The sequence below is a fragment of the Sinohyriopsis cumingii genome, chromosome 11 (assembly GCF_028554795.1).
Source record: "Sinohyriopsis cumingii isolate HCF-2022 chromosome 11, ASM2855479v2, whole genome shotgun sequence".
Lineage (NCBI taxonomy): Eukaryota > Metazoa > Mollusca > Bivalvia > Unionida > Unionidae > Sinohyriopsis > Sinohyriopsis cumingii.
In genome coordinates this window covers 68,785,063-68,809,293 of record NC_142971.1, presented here as the reverse complement: position 1 = coordinate 68,809,293, position 24,231 = coordinate 68,785,063, and the positions used below count along the sequence as shown (strand labels likewise).

Sequence of the window (24,231 nt, the reverse complement as noted above, 5' to 3'; positions counted from 1 at the left end):
TAAGTAACAAACAGAAATATTATAATGGACACTTGATTTATATTAGGTCAGATGATTAAACAGTTAAATTTGTTTTCATATTTGTTATTTTAAAAAATATTGATTTTTTGCCAAGATCACTACAACAGCAGCAGCTTCTACTGCCACTACTGTTTGAGGCAACAAAATGAGAGAAATTTGTTATAACAGCCACTAATTTTGGCTTATAATAATTTTATGTTACATGCTATTGCAGATCATCTGAAAATAAATTGTACCAAAATTACAAGCAGTGATTTTTAAGAGGTTTGAAAGCATTATCCTATGTATTAAATATTACATACTATGATGAGGTGATCTTGCATCTGATTCGCTAACTTATTACCATTCTGAAGTCGTAGTTCTGATCCAACTTTTACCAGTCTTGAAATGTAGTTTTATGTCATCGACAAATTGGATGGGTTTGATAAAGAGCAACCTCCATTTATATTGATCAAGTACTCTTGCTTTTGATTGGCAGGTATGGGTAGGAAGTCTAGTTGATGATACAGGGCTCAAATTTAACAGATTTCTTTGTAGCCAGAAGGACTAGTACATTGAGAAATTTACTAGTCCTGCCAAATCTTTACTAGTCCTGTTCACAAAACAATGTCACACAGCTTTCATTTACGTTTACCAATTCAATTTTAAAGTTCAAACAGCCCACAACAAAACTGGATGTTTTCTGTGTTTGCTTTTGCGAATTGCGTACACCAGTTACACCACATAACGTTCCTTTCCTCGTCATAATTCAGCCATTCCCTGTCTTGTCCATTTCTTCTGAAACTTTCCATTACTCTTTTCCCTATCATATGAGTTATTCCTAATCATTCTCATGCAACGTTTGCTTTTTTCTGATGGCTGAACACCTTCTATCAAAGGCCACATTGTGCCTGTCTTATGAGGGACTTGTGCCTTGTTTTGAAATACGAGATGTTATAGTACTGTATAACTGACGCGAATTATTTAAAGCAAGAAAAAGAATGGCACAGTGTCCTTTATAAGAAAGTCAGAGCAATAAACACATGCAGTGTTTCCCTTTACACACAGTTGTGCATCAGGGATGCACGCTGTAGATAAATGACGCACACATTTTGTTGCCGTGAGTTTTTTTGACGCAAAGGATTTTCATAATATGATTGTGATTTATTTAATAGCCAATGCATTGAACGATGGATGGCATCGTATATACTTCGAGTATAGGCATTGACTGGTTCCCAGCTTTGTTTGCTCCCTGCCTTGCGCTCCTCTATTCGTATAGCAAAGTGCAACGCAGGGAACATATAAAACAATGAACCAGACTAGCTTAGGCAATGTTATGACGGAGTAGCTTCCCCTAATATCGCGAATTTCTCCATCGAGCTCAGCAAGCTGTCATCTAGATGTTCAACCTCAAGGCTTGTTGCACTAGAAAGTGATCTCCAGATTAAAACGTCATGCACTAAAAAACATAAGCGAAGAAAGTGAAAGAAGCAGAACACAAAAGAGTCGTTGTGGATATAATTTTAATCAAAAATGGAGAAAATAATTCGCTTGAATGGAATACGGCACATTCATTATGATTACTGGTGTGATTTCTGATCGCGCGATTGCAAAGACTGCAAAAGTGAATCATCCTTTCGTGACAGGATTTTAGAATTTTTAAAAATCTGCCCTCGTTCGCCATAAGATATCTGGAGAACATGTTATAACCTAAGACATTATTTCACAACAAAGAAATCAGTAAACTTGCAGAGACAAATGCGTTATTTGGATTACAAAGTCAGCTGGTCATTGCAGATTTTGTTGGTTTTTAATTTTTGCTGCAATAAAAGAAAGATCTTAAAGTTCAAGTGTAACTTATTAGAAAGAGGATGAAGCATTATCCTCCTTGATATTTGGATAGATATGTTCTGGGATGAAGTACAATGAAACCTATGATAGTACACATTTTATGAAAGGCAGTAAATTAACTCCCATTTGGTTAAAAAGATTTATTTTAATGTGTTGGGCAATAATATTGCTTGAGGAGACTGTTAAAAGTATGACTTTAAAAGAAATATGAACTAATAAAATTATTCTTTGAATGGATAATGCATTTGTTTGTTAATTGTGCATGTTGGTGTATTTGTATGTTTAAACAAAGAGAGAGAGAGTATGTTGTGCAAGTTGCAATATCCTATTTCAAGCTGAAAAAGTAATAGTTGTATGAAAATTTGTCAGTACATTTTTGACCCCCACATTTTTTATTTGACCCACAGTTTTGACACTAAGGGGTATTTTGTACCCTCAATTTTACATCCCTGGGGGACACACTGACATGTCTTTGCCTTCTCCCACAATTAAATAGCCTCTCCCTAACAAAGACTTAACTTCAGCGGATGTTCTGCATGATCAAAGCAGTGGCTATTGTAAACACTGTTATAAAATATTAGCATCAGAAAATAGTGTTAGTTTCAATTTGGAAAAGGTGTGTTCCCATCAAACGAAGCCATCTGACACTCGGCGCATTGTATTTAACAGCTCCAATTACGGTATCATAAATCATAAGTTTGGTAATTGTTCCCAATTAATTGAACCTCAGTGTATTCAGGGATGGTCCTGGCTTTTAAAAAGCTGTCGCCAAAAAAATCGCCAACCTCAATATTTTGTCGCCAATTTTCAAAAAGTGTCGCCAAAAAAGTAGTGTACATTTTTCCAAGTGTTAATTTAGTCTATTAATGTAACAGGCAATGAAAATTACAAAAGATGGATTAGTTAATACTTTAATTACAACAAGCATTAACAAAATGTTACAAAGTGTTACATGAAGATCCGTCGCGATTTTAGGGCTGCCCACTTGTTGAATGCAGTTTCAAAGTCTAATTTTTCACATCTGTACATGCTAATTCTCATTAAATTCTCGAGAGATGAGATGCAGAGCTTATTTCTGATGTCAGTTTTTATGAGGTTCATCTTACTGAATCCACGTTCACAGTCCTCAGTGCTGACATGTGACACCAGTAGCCTCTCAGCAGCCCCCCCCCCTTATGGCTAGCTTCACAAAGCTTGTAGCGAATTGCTTCCTAAATCCCAAGAATGATCACTGAATGCTGTATAAATTTTCTCGACAAGAAAGAAAGGATCTCCATTCCCACGAATGAAACTTACACGAGTCAACACCTGGCAATATTGGACCGTATATATAAGCGTAAATTCACACCCAATTTAGGGATTCTTTCACTCCTGTATTTTGAGAAATAAATAATTATTATTAATTATGCAAACCTGTTTTTTTTTTTTTGCTATTTCTTGTTGCGGAGTTTAAGCCTCTGCAGCCGTAACACGGGAATGATGGCAAAAGGAAAAGATCAATGAGTAAAATGCTGCACTGGCGACAGATGTAATTGTGATTGAGATTTTTTCCATTTGCTTTGTATTTATACACAGTAGTCGGTACTTCAAAGGTTATCAGTTTTCTATGAAGGTTCAGCAAAACTATTGTATTGGTATATGTATAAAAAAAAAACAGAAGGATTAGCCATACAATTAATTGTATCTGTTCTATTCGCGTCTTCAGAAGTCGGTCAGTTGTAGGTATAGTGCGGTAGCGTGATTGACTGTATCGCAGCATACAGTACTCAGCCCAGATGTCAGCATAAGCAGATTATGATGTAACAGTGCACTGTAAAGATAGGGTTGTCAATAAGAACAAAGGATCGTTTGCGTAACAGATTGATTCCAATGCATTGCTTAGTCAAGTTTGTGGCTTCCTTTCGTTCTGGCTTTAAATTTATTCAGTCCAAATCCATGATTGTATGTACAAATTAAATAACCAAAAAGTATGTCGCCAAAAAAATCGCCAGATGGGATATTTTTGTCGCCAATAAGGAAAAAAATCGCAATTTGCGACATTGGCAAAGCCCAGGGCGATCCCTGGTATTGTTGATATTAATAATAAGGCAGAAAATTTTCAAATCTTAGATGCCCATGCTCAGAGATTTTAATTTCCAACAATTGTACAGCATTCTGCTTGGATATATCCATGTGTATTTAAATATTTGTTCATTCTTGTAAGGAAAAATATAAAAACTTTCCTTATCATCATAGAAAAAGTTGTTGTATGGAAAGGATGTGTCAATAACGTAATTGTAATAAACTAATTTAATTCTTATAATTATTTCGATGGAAACGTAAAATATGTAGTTTCCTGTTTGTGACTGTTGGAGCATTAGGGTAGTGAGCACACAAAAAAAGTACCTTAAACAAAAAAACGTGCAAACTACATGTAATTTATTTGAATAGTTTTTGCCGTGTTCTTTTGTGTGGTATACCACATTATAGTTTGTTGCTGTGGTCAAGTGAATAAAGTGTGATACCAAGTCATTTTTTCATTTAATTCGTTATCAGATTAATTAGGATCAATTACCAAACTTCTGTTGTTAATGACAGGGCCATAATTTACACTGTTAAGCGAAATGCACAAAATCGAATGGATTCTTGTTATAGAAACGCACCTTTCCGAGGCAGAAATTGACTTCATCTTCTCATGCTAATATTTTATGACTGTGTTTACAATGGCCACTGCTTTGATTCTACAGAACATCTGCTAAGTCAGGTCTTTATTAAGGAATGGCATAAACAAAAGCTGACTATTGATAGCCGAAACTTACTAGCCCATCTGACTATTAACATTATGAAAGTTACTAGTCCGACAGGAAATCTGCTAGCCTCGGGCTAGCGGACTACTGCTAATTTCAAGCCCTGTGATATTCATGATGACCTTATTACTATGTGTAGATCTTGGTCATAATAAAAAAATATATATCTTGATTATATAAACATATTTACCAAGTTTTATAACCGTTTGGTCAGAAACTGTCAGTAAGATAGCATTATAAATAAAAAAAATGGATCTTATTCATAACTGTACTCATCCAAGATGTGTTTGATCAAAATTGGAATAGGGAATATTCTCTAGAAAGGTAACAATCCATGCCAACCACATGCAAAATTGCCTCATTATTATGTGTGGATTACTTGCAATATACAATTCACGCAAAATCTGGATGATAGCCCTATATTTAAGTCTATTAAAATCAGACCAAATATTTAGTTTTAAAAGTGTCAAAGAAACAAACACATGGCTGTTAGATACCTGAGCTTCTGGGTCTTATAAATGTGAAATTCTCACAGGACACATCCATTCTCCCTTTAACATTTCACCCTGATGCACTTGATTTTCCTCCATGATGCTCCACTTTTTGGATCTTTTGGTTAGCTGTGGCCAAACTGCAGAATAGCTAATGGCTAGACTTTCATAGAACAGTGTGAAGCCAATGTGACTAATTCATTTCCATATCACTGTAAAAGTAAAATTATTTTCTGAGAAGGTCTGTCCTTCTCGGAAAATGAAAATAGAAGATCATGTCAACTTTATTGTATGAGTCAGCTTACTTTTTGGCAGAATTTTAAAACATCTCTACTATAGTGCCCAAGTACAAATCACGTGCACTTAAATTATTATAGCATACCAATCATTTGATAATATTGTCCAAATCACTCTGCCAAAGTTTTGATTACTTTCATGATTTACATCTGTATCATAAGCAATTTAATTTAAACATTGTTACATCAAAATAGGGCATCATTTTCAGTATTTGCCAAACAATTCGGTGCTTACATACACATACAGTTTTCAATTTTTGTTAGAGTGGTATTCAGAGAGGTGGTTCTTTTCACAAGATAATTGCATTGAGAAGGATTAACTGTTAACAAGTTACACTAGCTTTGTGGTAGTTTACTAAAGTCAGGTTCTTAGCTAATCTTGCAGATTGCCATTTGCTAACCAAAATTTGAAATGGGGGTCACTCATGGGGGAAAATGAGGCAGGGAATATGTACATTAGCTCAGTTCACAATTTCAAAACCTGAGGGGTCTGCTGTCAAGAATTTGTGTCATTTTGGTCTTAACACATTAACCCCTGGAGCATTTTGTCATTTTTGCCTGAAAATCAAGTAGGAAACACATTTTGAAAGCTATTTCTGAATAGACTCTAAACGGAGCCATTATTTTTGTATGGAGACCTCTTCTTTATTCCAAGTGCCCATCTTATCCTACTTTTTGCAATGGCTCATCTGTCTGTTTGCAATTCATACCGGTTTGCCTTAGATCTGACACAAAAAAGTATAAAATCCAGACACAAAATCGGATTCTGACCACATGCGAATTTTGAGTTCAAAAATTGAGGTTTTTCTATCTGTATTTTGTAGTGCAACTAGATATTCCAAATTATTTGGTATCATTGTAGAGCTACATCTGTCTACCTTTCTATAATACTACCCACATTAGTGTATCAGGCTACCACCTCCTGCCCCGTAAAGGCGTCACTAGGCGTTAATGTGTTTTGGGATTGGTCATTTTTCAGTGTTGACACCAAATCTATACTCTTTCATATCTGATCTTGTATTAAAAAGATATGACTTAAAAATTATTTATCATTTCATGTAATCACCTCAGAATGAAAATGAGTCTGATGTTTTTTATCACTGAGAATGGTGGTTACTCTTGTTGAGCAGGGAAACCAGTGTCATAACCAATGTTTAGTAGACAAATTACATGTATAATGTGCAAAAGAACAGTGCCAAAAGCAGCCGTGCTTTTATTGAAGAAACAACTCTCTCCAAAAATATCTTTCTTTTCTCAGCTCGGTCATTTATTAACTATATAATGCAGTACATCAATGTCAGGTGCTTTTACGTTGATAAATTTTCACTCTTGTTTAATGATATTTTGGCAGTACATGTAGTACAAATTGTGCTGCAGTAAATATCCTTATAGACATTGGCACTGATCAATTTATGCCTTAAATAAATACAGCAATGCTAGTGGAGTATGTACTCGACCCCCTACTGATTACAACACAGAGCTACAAGACTGTCAATATGGTCAGAATTTGTTGTTGAGAGAAATAGACTTTATCTGCACGCATTTTTATAATATAAATACAGATCACAATGAGAGAACTTTACAAAATATAAAAAATCCAATTGTCAGGTCAAATTCTATGTGCTAATAGTAATGACTGTGAGACTTCTGACATTTTGCTGAAATAAGCCGATTTTGTTAAAACTTTTCAAAAAAATCAGAAGTTTTAAAGAAGAGAATTGGAATAATGGAAGTGAAATCTGGAATCATCAGAAAGGAGTTGTATGTCAGATGGAATCAGAAATCAGCAAAACTGCATTTCATTGTTATTCAAAGAAAGAAAGAAAGACATTTCTTAGAGAGTGATCTTTTAACAACATTAAGAATGGGTGTGGCAAATATTTAGTACCTTTATATGTAACAGGATAGAAACTAAATGGATTCTAGAATGCACCAAAAAAATTTGTATGTGAATGAACAAGGAAATATATGAAATTAAATATACAGGTTTCAAGACCACCACAATGACTATTAAGGTGTCAATGATATCTATATATATATATATATATATATATATATATATATATATATATATATATATATATATATATATATATATATATATATACACTGACAATTCATTTAGCCATAACTAAACTATCATGAACATGTAAAAAAAGAAAAAAAGATGTAAACTCTGAAATATTATATGCTGTGAATAGGTAAGAAAAAAAAAATATAAATGAGTGTGGTAAATATAACAGTATGATAGAAAAATGAGCTTATAACCATCTGATGTTATAAACATCAGTACAGTTCATATAACCATATGTCCTTATAATCAGAATTCATAATTCAATGTCTTTGTGCAGTTTGGAATTCACAGAAGGCACTGCCAAGTTATTTTCTTGCCTTATTCCCTGACAACATACTCATAAGAGAATATCAACTGCAAACTTCACAGACTTGGATCTTCCATAATATAATGCACTGCTAGATCTGGGTCTGTGCAGTTTGTTAGAAGTAATCAGTAGAACAAACAACATAGACCCTGATCTGCATGTGCATTTTGCTATGGCAGATCTTAATGTTTAGTTGTTTGCAGTTTGACTTATAAGCAATGGTATTTGATATTGAAATGTATTTATTTAATTCATTTGTCAGTGCAAATATTAAAGTACTGTGGCAAGTTTTAGTTTTAGTTTTTAAAAATACCAAGTTTCTAATCAGTGTTAATATTTATACAATGAGTATTTTACTGTATGATAGAGAAGAAAATACATAGGTAGATATCAAGGCAGGTGAGAAGTGGATACAACTTAAAATTAAGTATTATACAACTTGATTTTTTTAAAATTTTAAAACATGTTTCTGTAAGTTTGAAGTCAGTATTAAGATTTTAGGGTCCTTTGTATACATTTCAGTCAATTTACCAGAATTAAAATCTCTATTTTTTTTTTACAGTGAATAACCTTTTTGATGACATAAAAATCTGTACAGTGAATCTGTTTCAGTGATTTAAATCTCCATTTCTGTGCAATGAATCACTCTTTCACTGATTTAATGTCCTAAAAATGTGTTGTGTGAAATGTAAAAAAGATATTTGAAAAATTCAAATTTTTTGCTTCAATAGTTTGAAAATCTACTATGTAATCGTGTATTCTACATATGCAAAAAGTAACATGCCTATCAAATCTCATCGACTTTCTCAGGTACTTTTGGGGCCATTATGCTATTTAGTTAGCATAGATGGTCCTTTTGGGGGCCATTGTATTAGCCCAAATGGTCCTTTTGGGGGCCATTGTGCTATTTAGTTACCCCAGATGGGTCTACACATGAACTGACAAATCAATATGCTCCTGAAGTATTTGGGGCCTGAATGGAAGGTCAAATGAACCTGGAGTTTTCAATAAAATACTACTTTTTACGTCTAGTTTGTCCTAAATAAAAATTATGGTGATTTGTTGTACATTATGACTACTGTGGTTGCCATCTTGAAAATCTTGGTACATGTATTGCAAGATAGAAAGCCATATCGTCAAGGGTTACATCTTAAGGGGTTAAACTATTTACAAGATGAGGTAAAACAACAAGTATTCAATTTTCCAAAATATAAATTTATTTCCTTAAAATTATAAAGTCAAACAAAGTGAAGGAATTAAAGCTAAGTTAAAGTATTGTATGAATTCCTAGAATAATATGCTAAATGTACTGTCAATTTCACAGTATTCTGGAAATGGTCCAGAGGTATTCCAAATGAAGGTTCTAATGTACTTATGTGCTATGCCATGCTATTACCAATAAAGAAACATTGTTTTAATATCCAGAAGTTTTTACTTCAAGGTAAATTCTATGAAAGTTGAATTTTTTACTAAGGTTCTTGAATGTTTCAATTAAATATCCAATTCCTTGAATAATTTCACAATAGTCCAGCAAGGTACTGTCTGTTTAGAATAAATCTTTTCTACTCTGCAATTTAAACAAACAAAATTTTAAAAAAATCACATTTTCTTTCAGTGACTAGCATATGACTGTATAACTGAAGACTGTTTTTATTTTTTGATATAGTCACTTAATGCATATCAGATAAACAAATTTAAATAACTAGAAAAGATTCCTGAACATTTAAATCACGTTATTATGAAATATCTTAACAGTCATCATTTAGCTTCTTTTTAATTATTTAGCCAATGCAGTTTTCTTTTAAGGCACAAAAGTACTCATAGGATCATGTGATGTGACCTCCATTCATTGGCCTACTTGGTCAGAAATAGTTGTTGACAATAACTTGCCAAATGACCTTGATTTATGAATGGAAATTTCATAATGTATTGTACCTGTACACTTGGTGTTCTGGTAGATAATAACCTATCATGAACTGAACATATCATTAAACTAAGTCAATTCACATATCAGTTAAAAAGTCAATTCAAGTTTATGGTTTCTCAGTAATATAAGACATTTCTACCTGAAAGGCACATAAAACTATTTTATAACGGTTACATACAACCCTATTTAGACTACTGTAATATAGTATGGGGTTATTCAAATGATAACAACATAGCAAAGCTGGCACATCTTCAGAAAAGAGCATTAGTGTTGATATCAATCCAGAAAGAAAGCATGGAAAATTTAGCTGGTAAGTTAAAAATATTACCTATTAAAGACTGATTCTGTTTGAGAAAAGCCAAATTAATGTACTGGATATCCCATAATAGTGCTCCTGAATATTTACAATCACTATTCCAAGATAAGCAACCTGGTAATATTCCCCAAACAGTATAAAATTCCTAAACCAAATAAGGAATTATTTTTAAAAAGGTTTCCAATACTCTGGAACTTTGCTCTGGAATAGTATTCCAGTTGAGATTTGAAATACCCACTGTTTCCTTCTTCCAAACCCAATATATCCAGTGGCTCCAGAGATGCAGCTAAAATAAATATATTCCTTTGTATGAGGGCCCCAAGGTAGATTAGTTCTTAGCTAACTGTGTTATCCTCTTTAAATAAGGTCATTATTGTTACTACACAAGTGACCTGACCTCACCTTTAAAATGCATTCTATATTGTTAGAATTGCCAGTCAAAATAATATTGTCATTAACCCAACTGATTTAAATAAAAAATATATTAAATAAGAAATATATGATATAGCTATCCATAACACTTCCGACAGAAGGCTACTTACGATATCAAAGTTTATCGAGAATGAAAATGATGCCAATCTGACCTCAAATATGACTCCCACAATAGACATAATCAAGAATCTGTTACAGTTTCTCCTGAATGGATGGTTATGTGTCTTGTCCTCAATAAATGTGGTGTCTTGTCCTTGATAAATGTGGTGACTTGTCCTCAATAAATATGCTACTAAACTTACTTTAAACCAGTATGTCTTCCATGGCAGCGCTAGTTTGAAAATCCTATTCCAGGAATATCAGAAATGGTTTAGATGCTCAGCAGTTTCAAAGAAAAAATGGTCTTATCCTTCCTGGAAATTCTTTGTGGTCAGTAGGTGAATGGTCTCTTGGAGGAACTCTTTTTTAAAAGGGTTCAGGTGCATGGAATGCATGAAATTCAAAAACACTGATTTGATCCTTTGATTTTTCTTTCAGGGAGATACTTGGCCGATCTCTTCAACAAGCAGAAGAACTTGTGCAGCAAGACAATTGGTGACAAAATGAAGGTGAGGAGTTGATGATATTATACTTTTCTACTATTTCTCTGACCAGAAAGGAAGTTAACAAGCAATTTTGTAACTTTCTTTTGGAGACAGTCATGAATACTAGCAGTAGAATCCTGAAAAGTAATGATGTAAAAAAGTATAACTCTTCATCATAGGTGAGAAGAGTGCACCTATCAGGCAATACCTTCTCTTTGTCATTTGAATCTATAACTTCTCTCTTTCATTCCAAAAGTTTTAAAGCTATTCATTTTCTGAAAAGAAATAAAATGGCAAGCATAATGAATCATAATTTATGTTTGTCAAAGAAAGAAAAAAGAATGTTGGTATATGAATTCAGGCATTTCTACTGTTTAAAATTTTAACAAAAATTTCTATGTAAACCATACCTGCAAACATTTGTGATTATATAACTTTGTATCAGGAGCTGTTAATTTCTTAAGGCTAGTGTATGGAACCCACATTTGATCTTGGGATCCAGCTATTTTTAGCCACCGAAGGTCTGGTGGAGCATGTCACAATTGAATCATACTAGGTATATCGAACCATGTGAATGAAGATACATACAGAAATAGGAAACAAAACACTGTGATTTAACAAAAGAATATATTTACTTTGTAGTTATAGAATGGTATATACTACAGTACATACTTAGTTTGACTTCTGGAAAATGTTGAAACCCAGATAAATTAAAGATTCTCAGCCCTTGGGTATTTATTCTGATGCATCATGACGGGGAATTTGGATTGAACATTTTTTTTCTTATGATCATCATTTCAGTTTATTGATAGAAATTATTTTTTATAAGTACCAAACAGATTTTGTATAAATGGTTTAGGCATAAGCCTAGAAGGAAAAGTTTATACCTAACCATTTGTAAAAATGGTTCACCAATTTGTCTGCAGGTCTGTTTCTCATTGCCAACCCTAGCTCTTTTTTCCCAGATGGTTAAAGAAAATATCCTAAAATTGATGATTTGTGTATCCAATTGAGCCAGTTTTGCCCAGTATTTAGAAGCACTTAGTATGCTAATCACTATATATATATATATATATATATATATATATATATATATATATATATATATATATATATATATAAAATTTGAAAAAATAATTCTTTTTCTTCCAAACTTAATTTTGAAAACCAATGCAATAGAAAACACACATTGCTGTTTATTTTTCCTAATATCACATAATTTTGAAAAGAGTAGTATTTTACAAATAAATGTTACATTTTAGAAAAAGTTAAGTTTCAAGAAGTCTAAATTTGTAGTAAAATCTCTTTAAGGGTTATCACACTCTTTATGGGTTATCAAGACCCACATAAGTATCAGAGTTCCTAACATCCATGTATTTGCCAGATATGTCCATTTCTCAAAGTTTTTGACTGGCATATACTATAAGCAAGAATATTCAATCTATAATTATATTAATTTGTCTTTGATTAGTTTATCCATTGAAATGTCAAATACCATAACATAATAAAATTGAAAAATCGCTAGGTTTAGTTTACAGGTTGTCTCTTTGTCAGACAGTCAGTACAGATGATGCTGACAAGGTTTTGAATCAAAAATGACTAGGCTTGATTCAGTGCTGGCTGACTAAGCTTGATCCATAGCTGGCTAGGCTTGAGTCAAAGATCAGTAGGCTAGTTTCAGATCCGGCTAGTCTTGATTCAGTGCTGACTAGGATTGATTTAAAGCTGACTCTATGCCGAGCATAAGACGAGGCCAGATCAATACTTCAGATTGTTTTTCACTTTGTTCCACACAGCATCGTGAATTTTACCCTGCCTGTAACTCAGTAACCTTTCCAGTCAGGATCATTAAATGTAACTAAAAGTACCTAATTTGTTTTATGTGAGGTATTTAAATGTATTATGTACTTTTAGCTACATATAATGACGACGACCAGAAAATATATTGAGTTACAGAGGATAAAACTTGCGATGCTGTATAGATTTAAATTATAATAACTTTCGGTTTTATAAATATTAAAGGTATCACTGTATGCTATTTCAGATTACCAGCAATAGGGAAATTGTATCATTGATACTAAAATGCATTTTCTGGGGGTGGAGGGAAGAGAGAGAAGGATGCATATGTATTCCTCTCATTTTTTTCTTTGCACCTCATCAGAATATAGTATATTCCGATATATAAGAGAGAGAAAAAGTTCAGCTCTTCATGGATTTTTATATTCTTTTTTTAATGGAATATGTCTTTGTCATGCTTATTCATCTTCTAACATGTAACTTCTAATCCACATATATGCAATTAAATTTAAACAAAGTATATTACAAATGTACATTACTGGTGCTTTAGTGCAAAGCTAAGATTTTCTGGTCAAAAAGTATCGTCTTATAGGCTGGCATATTCAGTAAGCTTGTTTGGTCTATATGTTTTTCCAGTTGTAGACATAACACATTAGACAAAAGAGTTTAGAAGGCTCATCTCCTGGACTAATGAACAACCATATAATAGAAAGATTGCCACAAAGTCTGTACTAGTTGGTATTGCATCAATCCCTCACACAACATGCTTTTAGTCATGATGTGTCTGCACTTCATAGAATAACTATGCAAAGCCCATGTCTGAATTAAGCAAGAAAGAAAAAACTAGCAGCAGCAACATCTAAATTTATTACCAGACCTTCCTGGTGACCTCATCAAATCACCTTTGGACATTACCAGAAATGTCTGCCAATTAGGCATTACATACTTTTGAGTTAGTATAGTTAGATTGTTGTCAGTTACTTTCTTCAAAATTGTAGAGTGGAATAAGATAAGTTGTTGTCAGAGTGAAATTCATTGTTTTTCTGAAAGATGATACTGTCACTAAAGCAGCAGCAAATCTGAAACTGAAAAGGATGAATTTTTCTGGTACATTTAATATAATTGGGTATATCAAATGTTTTCTTTTTTGTCACAACCCTTTATATCTCCTTGGAATGTTTCTTTATTTCACTTATAAATGGTACCACATTAATTTTTGAACAAAAATGTCTTGCATCTGGCAGGAGCCCTTAGAATTTAAGGAATTCTGTGCGATAAGTTAGTATATTGTTATTTTTATCTCTCATAAGTGTCGAGAAATCTGAATATAAATATGTGTATTTGCAATTTCTGTAATTATTACTCATTTTGTCTTAATTTCCCTTGTTGCAGAAGAAGGAAGTTGTAGGCGATGATGAAACTTTGCCAGTGGATGCTCAGAATCTGGAAAACCTGACTCAAGACATACTGAGTGTAAGTTTCTGTCTGTATTTGAACTACACATCATTTTGTTCACAGAACCATGGTCTATGACTAGCTTGATCCAGGTCTGCAAAAACTGCACAACTTCTGTCCCTGAATGGCATAATTGTACTAATTCAAAAGATATTAGTACAAGTCATGTTAATAACATATTAAAGTGATTCCATTTCCACTAGCAGTGTCACATATCTTTGCTGCAGACCAGGTACTGAATGTTTTAAACAGAAGTTATTTTTAACGAATTATAAATGGTATAATCAGACTTTATTTACATTTCTGTAAAATTTATAATGTTGAACACAATTTTTGTATGGAGTTTTTTTTTTTTTTTGACGGGGTGGGTGGGGAGGTCTACTCCGACTGTCTTCATCTAGAAATTGTTGATATTTAAATAAATCTCATCATGATGGAAAAAAGCATGTCAAGGTTTAAGACATGGGTCACCAAACTTGTTTAGTTGCTATGTGACCATCTTAATGAAATTTTGATTTGTTGGTAGATAAATTGTTTTCACAGTATTTCATCTCGTATATCCAGATTCTTGAAATACTTAAAGTAGGTGGAGTTGTTAGATTAATGCCATTTTTCAGCACATGGTGACCAGTATATCTGATTCAGAAAGAACCCTAGGAAGTTACTGGCAAGCTTTCTTACACATCACAGACCTTCAGATTTTGCCACAAGTCTTATGAAAATGACTCTTTAAAATACAGACTTATGGAATAAAAGCAAAAACTACAGAAATATGATTGTTGTGGTAAAATCCGGATGATTGGCTCGTTCATGTTTGATTTGGTTCTGGATTTTGTATTCGATTTAGTGGAGTTAGTCAGGGAACCAGGCTATCTTCACAGTTGCACCTCAGAGGCTTTAAACTGCACGTGTATTTTTCATGCAAAGCATCAACATGATCAAACTGTTGATTATAAAATGTTTTTAAAATGGCATCTAGGAAGAGATACTTGTTAAAGATGAAATGGAAAATAAGCCTCTTAAAAGTGTGAATAATCAGTACAGAAGAATAAAAAGGAACATTCAGATCCTTCTGAATAAATACAGGAAGGGATGCAATTACATGAATTGGACATTGTGTGTTGATTTGAGTATGTCTCGTGGTGGGAGATGTGATTGCTTTCATGTGAAATTGGAAAAAATTCCAATTTATGTAAAGTTGAGACATAGCAACAAGCCATTGAGCTGCATAGGTTTGGGTTCTGAAGTTTGTGCAACTGTACTAGAGGTAAATAAGGTCTTCGTGTAATTTACAAACTTTTCAGTTGAACACAATGCTTACCATTGCTGCATCAGTTTTGAATACTGTATGTTATATACCTGTTTTCCAACTTTACAATAGCGCTATATGATATTTTATTACACCGTACTGGTCATACTTATGGGGAAAAATTAATTGCTATACTGAGAGAGTCTTGTTAGGGTTAGCAGATCTGACATCCATAATGGCTGAACCAGAAACTAGATCCCATGTGAACAAGAGTGGGTGTCAGTGGTCTCTAAAGGAGAGTACCTTAAACCATTCAGCTACTGTAGCCCCATTAGCAAAAGTAAAGTGACTGTCATCAATTAACGAGATCTTAATGATAGGTTGGTCTGTCCTAACAATCCCACAGCTACATACAGCTACAATTACTGGGATCTTAGTGATTGATCCATCATTCTTGCAGGGTGTAAGACTACACAAACATGTTATGATAGGGGATTTTAATGATGGATCCGTCAGTCTTGCAGGGTGTAAGGCTACACAAACATATTATGATAGGGGATTTTAATGGTGGATCCATCAGTCTTGCAGGGTGTAAGGCTACACAGACATGTTATGATAGGGGATTTTAATGATAGATCCATCAGTCGTGCAGGGTGTAAGGCTACACAAAATGTTATGATAGGAATCTTAATGATAGATCCATCTGCTCAGCCCTGCTCACAGCACAGCCAGTACTAGCACCAACTGGACCACCTTCCATTCTACTGGAAATTGTGCTGATCATACTCCCAGAAAACCATTCATCTGTACCGATTCTACAAAATCGTCAAGCAGAGCCAACTTGTCCTATATTCATTGCTTACCTGCAGGGTATTGGCCACAAATTTTATAGAGACAATGGCATTGCATCATTGTTGATCCAACCATGGAGAGGACCGGTTTTATTTTTAAAGCTCTGGTTGAGTAGATACACTGGCTGTTGCCAACTTCTGGATGTGTTGGACAGCATTGACAATCAAGAAGTCTCGCCATTCCACTGCTTCCCCAGTCAACAAAAATTGAGGAGATTATCAGTTGTTTGTCTTCACGTATATCTGTGACCCCAGGAATGCTAGAGCTTTTTTCCTTTTTGAGAGCCAAGTACCAGCAACATTTTCTTCACACTGATACAAGACAGATTACATCGCATACAATACTAACTAAAAAATTATGGGGCAGTTAACATGTATACCCGACTTTTTTATAAAGTGGATAAACACGTGTTTCTTGCCACATGGAGACAGGTTCAAAACATTGTCACTATGTCTTCAATGATGGATTTGGCCTCGTTGGCAATTTTTTTCGATTGATGGAAAAAATTTCAAACCAACACACCTGGAAGTTAATGACACAAAATGTTTGTGTTATTAACAGAGTGGCTCACCATTTATTGATGAACACATTGTCTGCCTCTGCCAATCTTGATATACAGTGATGTGTTTGTGTGCCACATCACTAAAGCCACATCATACTCTGGTTTTAGGGATGACACCATTGCTGTTTGGGGGCAGACAACTCAAAAACTACACCTTCAACTTGCCACTCCACACATATCCTCATTTTAATAACCAGCTGCCAGTGCAGAAACAGGGATGATAGGTGAGCCAAGCAAAAGGGATCTTTTACCTTCCAAGTGCTGTTCAGATCTCGGCTTTATGCCAAGCCAAACTAGGAGGCACCTTAACAGGAGTGGTAAGAAACTAAGTTTCTCCATCCCCAATCTTCCTCTCTCCCACCACTGACTTAACATCCCCAGCACCATTAGGTTGTCTACCAGTGGGAACCAGATTCCTGCAACACAGATCACGTTGGATCAACATATTTACGCAAAATGATTAGGTGATGTATGTCATTTTGGAGGGAATTAGAAATTTTGTTTACCCAACTTCTTTCTTGTCAGGAGAAGAACAGTATTCTTCAACAGGATTTACAGTTGCTCATCAACAAATATGTGGTGGAGAGTATATGAAAACCACAGTCTTGAGGTTTCTATTCACAGTTCCTTAACAAAAAGGCCATCGGCAAGTTGTGATTGAAGGGACAAGTATGCCATCATTCGTGACCTAACAGATGTCTACTCTCATGTCCCTTTTGTTGATTTGCTTACTGTGACAAGGTTTACCTACTTGAGTCCTTCTGTTCGATCTAAATATCAACCCTTTGAGTGCTTTGATACTTAAACTTCTCAGGCTGTAGGTTAGGGCGTCTGCCTCAGATCTGGGAGGTCGTGGGTTTTATCCCTTGCCAAGTCATACCAACGACTTATAAAAATGGTACTAATCCTGACTCAGTTCAAATAAATTTGAACCATTCACTCTGACCTCACTGAAACTTGTACAGAACCTGCTTCCTGATAGCTTTAGCTTTTGCATGTTGGGTGTTAACATCCCTTTTAGTTGATGGAACTATCCTCAGCCCAGATTAGATGGTTTGTTGATCCTCATGGCACAACCAGGCTTTGTAGCCATGAACTGGTAACCATCAGTAGGCAATTGGAGAGTTGGTGTACACTTCCTCTCATCTTTAGATAGGTTGGGAGCAGTGGCTATGCAAGATTTTGTCTGTCTTCATGCACTACAAGTACACCGGCAAGAAATGGCAACCACAAATAACTCTTTCGCCCTGTGAAGATAGGAAAGTAAGTTGTCACTTCTCAAGCCCCATTTTTGTGCCTTAAGTGGGTTGTGTGATCAATATACTCAGATGTCTCAACAGATCAGAGAAGCCTCTTGCAGATTTAAGTCATTAAATTGGAGCGGTCTCTGCAAGCCTCATATTTAAATGCAATCTGAGACATTGTAACTGACATGATTCCTGACATTAATACCACTTGTCGTAGAGTCATTGTATTTTGATACTGTATACTGTATGTAGCAGACCAGTCTAAATAGAAAATAAATGGTTCCATATATCATTAAAAAATGTGTTTGTGATTTGGATTTTTAACATAGCTTTTTAAAAAAATCAGTAATATCACTATGATGTGTATACTGGGGCATCATGCTGCAGACACAGCATGATGTCCCATCCAGTCACATTATCCTGAAACCAGTCCTAACACTAACCTCTTAATGCCAAACGCCTTGCAAGGTAGCATTTGGTGCCATTTTTTAATAAATCTTTGGTATGAATTTGGCCAGGGTTCAAACCTGCGACGTCCCACATCCAAGGTGGATGCTCTAACCACTAGGCCACCAGAGTGGTCCATTAAAAATTGGGTTGGATGTTATATCCCTGAAAAATGTGAGAGGAGATGGATATTGTTAAACTTAAAAACATGTTGCATCAGACCGTTGTAAAGGAATGAACCATGGCAGGTCGTGGATACTACATCAGTCATCATTTTTTACTTTACCACTATTCGTAAAAGTTACTGTAGACATGTATACTAGTTAAGATGAGTGTTATGCATAAATAATATATCAATTTCTTTTATGTCTGTACTCTTATATTAACTAGAAATCCACATGGATTACCCAGTTTGTGACAAAAATTTAAACTGCAGATCAAGGTAAGTAGCAAAAATAAACGAATGTTAAATAAAATAAATATGTATGTTTTTCTTACAGTTTTCTGTAATTATGGCATGTAATATATAGATTGCTCTTTTTATACTCAGATTACGCTTGTTGCCACTTATATTAGTAATAAATTATCCTTATACCTCTCTTGGGGCCTGGCATTGTGAACCTACAACAAATCAGTTCAGGTTCACATTAAAACAGTTTATCTTTGATTGGATACCCGGGTAAGTGATTGTTAGGATTGACGGGTACCCAGTATAAATTTCCCATAATTTTGACATCTCTATGCTCAAGTAAATTTAATGAGTTTTACATTGTCAGCAAATGATAGTCCTTCCATTTTCGACCACTCTGGTGGCCTATTGGTTTGAGCGTCCGCCCCGGATGCAGGAGGTCATGGGTTCGAACCCCAACCAAGTTGTACCAAAGACTTCTAAATATAGTACTAACAGCTCCCTTGCTAGGCGCACATCTTTAAGAGGTTAGAGTTAGGACTGGTCGGCCTGGTGTCAGGATAACATGACTGGGTGGGACATCATGCTACATTTCTGCGGCATGATGCCCCAGTGCTAGACATCAGTTTAAACTGCCACACTGCAGACATCGTAGTGATATGACTGGAAAATTGTTAAAGTTACGTTAAAAATCTAAATCACACACACACACTCCTTCCATTTTCTGTTTTTTGTATGTTTGGCAAGTGATATTAATGATTACACAGCAAGAATGTGTTTTGAATCATTTAAATCTAAAATTGTATGTAGGTATGATGAAAAAATTGGTGTGAAATGATTATGAACTAATTTAATTAAAATTCATTGTTGCAGTTGAATAGGCCTTTGGATTACTACTCTAACCTCTATAATCATGTTATTTTAGTTGTGTCAAGGGTGAGTAGCCATGCCAGCTTGATAGAACATGTGCATGCTAGCTAGATGCTGGTTATTTGTTCATGTAAGCATTTGATCTCTCATCAAGCAATAAAAGCTGATTGGAAGCTAGTTACAGACAGAAATCTATACACATACATGTATGTGGATTATGCAAATAACAAAAATAACTAAAAGAATTTGTAGGCTGAGATGAAAAGAATCTCTGCATATAGTTTTTGCAAAGAAGCAAATTATGCAAAAAAAAAGTAAAGTTGACTTTGTTTGCTAATTTTATCAAATACACATGAAATTCACACAAATCATTCAAGTTGCTGTATTGTATGTCTCCGTATGTTGCACCTAATTTTCTTCCATGATGCACCCGAAATTATGGGATCTATATTTACATACATGCCAGCCATTAAGCTTTTGGCTTTATCATTACATTTTTTCGCCCACCAAATTTCATATTATGCTCGCCTATCTATGGGTATGCTTTTCAACTACATTAAAAATTAAAAATTAAGCAATATATAGTTGTGTTGTCATTTATATTAACATCTTTTTAATTCCACTTATTGTATTTTAAAAAATGACTATTTTAAAAAGAAAGACAGCTGTGTGAGAATAGTTTAAGATCTAATTTGTCAAGTATTGATTGACATGCAATTTCATAATTTTTATAGCCTCTGTAAATGACCCATTAAACAAAACCCAGATGGGTTTCTTTAATTTTAAACTACCTTGAAGATTCATTATATTGATATTCAAGTTAGGTATCAGATCAGTCTGTAAATGGTGCCAGATATTAATTGAATGGGCTTTATATCAAATCTATATGTAAATTGTGTGCCGAGTAGCAGACTTGCTTCCCCAGTCAGCAAAACAAATATGCATAAGTGTGTCTGCCTAGGCTAAGTGAATTGTTAATTTGCTTCATTGGTCAATTATGTAAAGTAGACTGTCCTAATTTCTGTCAGCGTGTTCACTTATGCAAGATTGGCATCTCATTTACGTAACAGTATATAGCTGTTAAGTGTGATGTTACAACTCCAGGTCTTAAACTATATTACAGAAAGAAGCAAAAGCAATAAGTTTGGAATAATTAGCAAATAATTTATTTGTCTAAATTAAAAAGTGAGAAATATTTTTTTAGAAACACTTAAAGTAGTGTGAATGAAATCCCAGATAAACCTAGCAGAAGTCCAGACGTATAGAATGTTCTGAATGAATTCCAGTATTCTTAAATGTCCTGATGCACCATAAGGATACAGTCCAGAATGTCTTTGAATGAGTTCTCAGTAATCCCAAAGGAGTGTTTAGTACTAAAAGTAAATGTGCACTTTGTAATTCCATCAAATTATTTAAACAATTCTTGAATTATACCAACACAACTTGAAATTCAGATCATAAATTCCCAAAGACTGATATGAATCAGGAATCAATAATTTACAAATCCTATATATACTAATTTCACTTGACCTAAGACACAATAGAATTTCCTATGGAAAAACCATCTAACTCGTAAAAAGGGTCAGTGTTTGAACTAGTATTCTAGTAAACATCATGTTTACTTCTTATAAACATGATGAAAGTCAGATAGGCATTACCCACAGTCACGGACAAAAATCAAGCACAGTATAGATATACTTAACAATGAGCTTATTTTCTAGCACTGTTGTGGCCATTCTTTTACTGTTCTTACCTTTTTACTTGCTTCATTAATATTTTAGAATATCTCTTTCAGCAGTTTTGTGCAGAAACCCCCAAAATGGAGTTATTAATGATAATTGTTTTAAGAAGAAAATATTGCCTTGTAATATCATGATTTATCCATGAATTCTGGTAGTTTATTGCTTCAGTTAAACATTTTTCAGTAGCAATAAATTTAATTTTACATTATGTTTATATTTGACAAAAAGAATAACTTTGGTGAAAGCATTTTATAAGCCTTTTATATCAGATTTGAATCAGAAAGAGTTATGGCTGGATTCTGGAGGTAGGAGAAGTACTTCCTAACACTAATGTGTTTGGGTAAGTGTTTTAGGAGAAACAGTTCACTATAAAATTTCCTTTTTACTGAAATACTTCTTGTGACATCTAGTCAGTCCTAAAGGAAAAAAGTATAAATCTGAGATCAAATATGTCTTTTATAGCAGCCATGTTGTAGATCTTGAGACTCATGTTTTCAGTAGTTATCTAGAAGACATGGCCTTATTTTTTGCATTCCTTCAGAATCTTTTCAGCCAATACACTAGTCCCTTCAAGAGATTATTGTCTAAAAATAGCTTTTCTTGCTGCTGTTTGAAGTCAATGATACATGTTTTCTTTGAGGTTATTCATATATTTACATGTTCCTGACCTTTCTTGGTCATTACTACTTATTTTCTAGACATAAACTATCCATGTGAATGACCATTACAGGGTTTGACTGTGACCCAGATCAAGAAGATTCGAGTCCTACTAGATGAGGCCATAGCAAAAAACACCCAGGAACTAACCAAACACGAGACAGAACGGGATGCAGCATTGAGAGAGATTGGGAACCTGTTACATGAGTCAGTCATCATCAGTAACGATGAGGTGAGAATTCATATCATAATTTTTGGAGGAATCTGATAATTGACAACTGTGAAGTTACAACATTGATATTTGTTACTTATTTCTTTTCTTTGTTTTCTGTCACTATGATAGTCATAGGTGCATACAGTAGAATCTTTGCCCATCTCTCTGTATGTTCATCAGTTCTTCCATCCTTTCATCGATCAATCTGTCTATTACTTCTGTATTAAGGTTAGTTTTGCACACTGCTGAACCATCTGTGTTAAGGAATAGGTATTTAGTTTGATTTGTAACTACCATAAATTAGGAAATATAACATGCATCCAGGTGGAACACACGCTTAGATTACCCCAGTTATGTATATAACCTGCAGTTTTTTTGTAAAGGAAAATAAATGACCAAAATCAGTGTTGGCTTCTTTTCATTATAAATGTAGTATAAGATACTATGGTGTAGTGAATCATCCTTTCTGGACATCATTGAACCGTAGCATTCATAATTAGTTTTCTCATCTTGAGCCATATAAAACATTTCACGAATTCAGATCTATATGACCTGTGTGTGTGCACTTTTTCAATGGAATTGCTTGTATTGTGCATTCAATGTTTGTGATGAGATTCGTGGGTGAGTACACAGTAATGATACTCTATTCATGCTATACATAAGACACGTATATATAAACAGTATACACGTATATATACCAATCCATGGTTATCTAAATAAAGTAAAATATTATATATGCCTTCTCTGTTTCACTACAGGTGTATTTCCCATTTAACATGCATGTATTTTACCTCCCACATTTATTACCTACACACCCGTCTCCCCCGCTCCCAATTTTTGGATATATGCATAATTTTATTCAGCCGACTGACCTGGTTGCTTATAACATGGTTCAGTCTATAACACGGTCGGGTTCTATGGCTCCTAACTACCCTGTTATAGCAGGGTCACACTGTAGCTTTATTTTAATAAGGCCAATGAAAGGGGTGTCTTCAGTTCATGGCATTGGCTTGTTTTGTTGGTGAACTAGTGTAAGATTCAGTCTCTTGATATTTTAAGCTACTAATGAAATTAACCTTAAAAGTTCATTCCCTATGAAAAATTGAAAACTGAGATAAGGGCATGCCATGATTCTGTGGCTTTCCCATGGAATAAAAGTGCACTTCAGCATCAAGATAATAAGGAAATTTGTGAACTTGAAATGTCAGGCAGATGATTTAGCATTTAAATAAAGTGAGCTGCTTCCAGGTACATTTTTTATTGCACACTGATATGATGATGTTGGCAAACAAGTGGCGAGGTCACTGTGATACATGCAATTGTACAGAGTCAACTCCTAACAAAGTTAATGATTGTCAAAACAGAGTGTTGAGAATACATGTTTTCACTCTAAAGTGTCCTGGTTTTCCTATAAATAAAAGAGTACAAGACTCGGTTAGAATTATAATTAATTAGCTAAACACATTTGATATTGATTTGAAGTTTTGTCTGACTTGTTTTGGACACCAAGCAAATTATTTTTGTTGTAATCATTTGTGATTCATTCAGAAGTCGTAGCTAATCTTCCAAGAAGTGCATAGAAGTAAAGAGGATTGAGGGAGATGTAATATATTCTCTGTCAACATTATTGTAGAATGAACGGAATAGGCAAGTGGACAATCGCATG

At 34.3% G+C, this 24,231-nt stretch overlaps 1 protein-coding gene across 1 annotated transcript in view; it reads left to right on the top strand.

Annotated features, from left to right (window-relative positions):
- LOC149788634 (serine--tRNA ligase, cytoplasmic-like) overlaps window positions 1-24,231 on the top strand; it is a 45,061-nt gene that overhangs the window by 1,242 nt on the left and 19,588 nt on the right. The window contains exons 2-4 of the mRNA XM_089974722.1: window positions 11,018-11,088; window positions 14,254-14,334; window positions 22,425-22,583. Of these exons, the coding sequence (XP_089830848.1) occupies window positions 11,018-11,088; window positions 14,254-14,334; window positions 22,425-22,583 (311 nt within the window). The remainder of the gene's footprint in view (window positions 1-11,017; window positions 11,089-14,253; window positions 14,335-22,424; window positions 22,584-24,231) is intronic.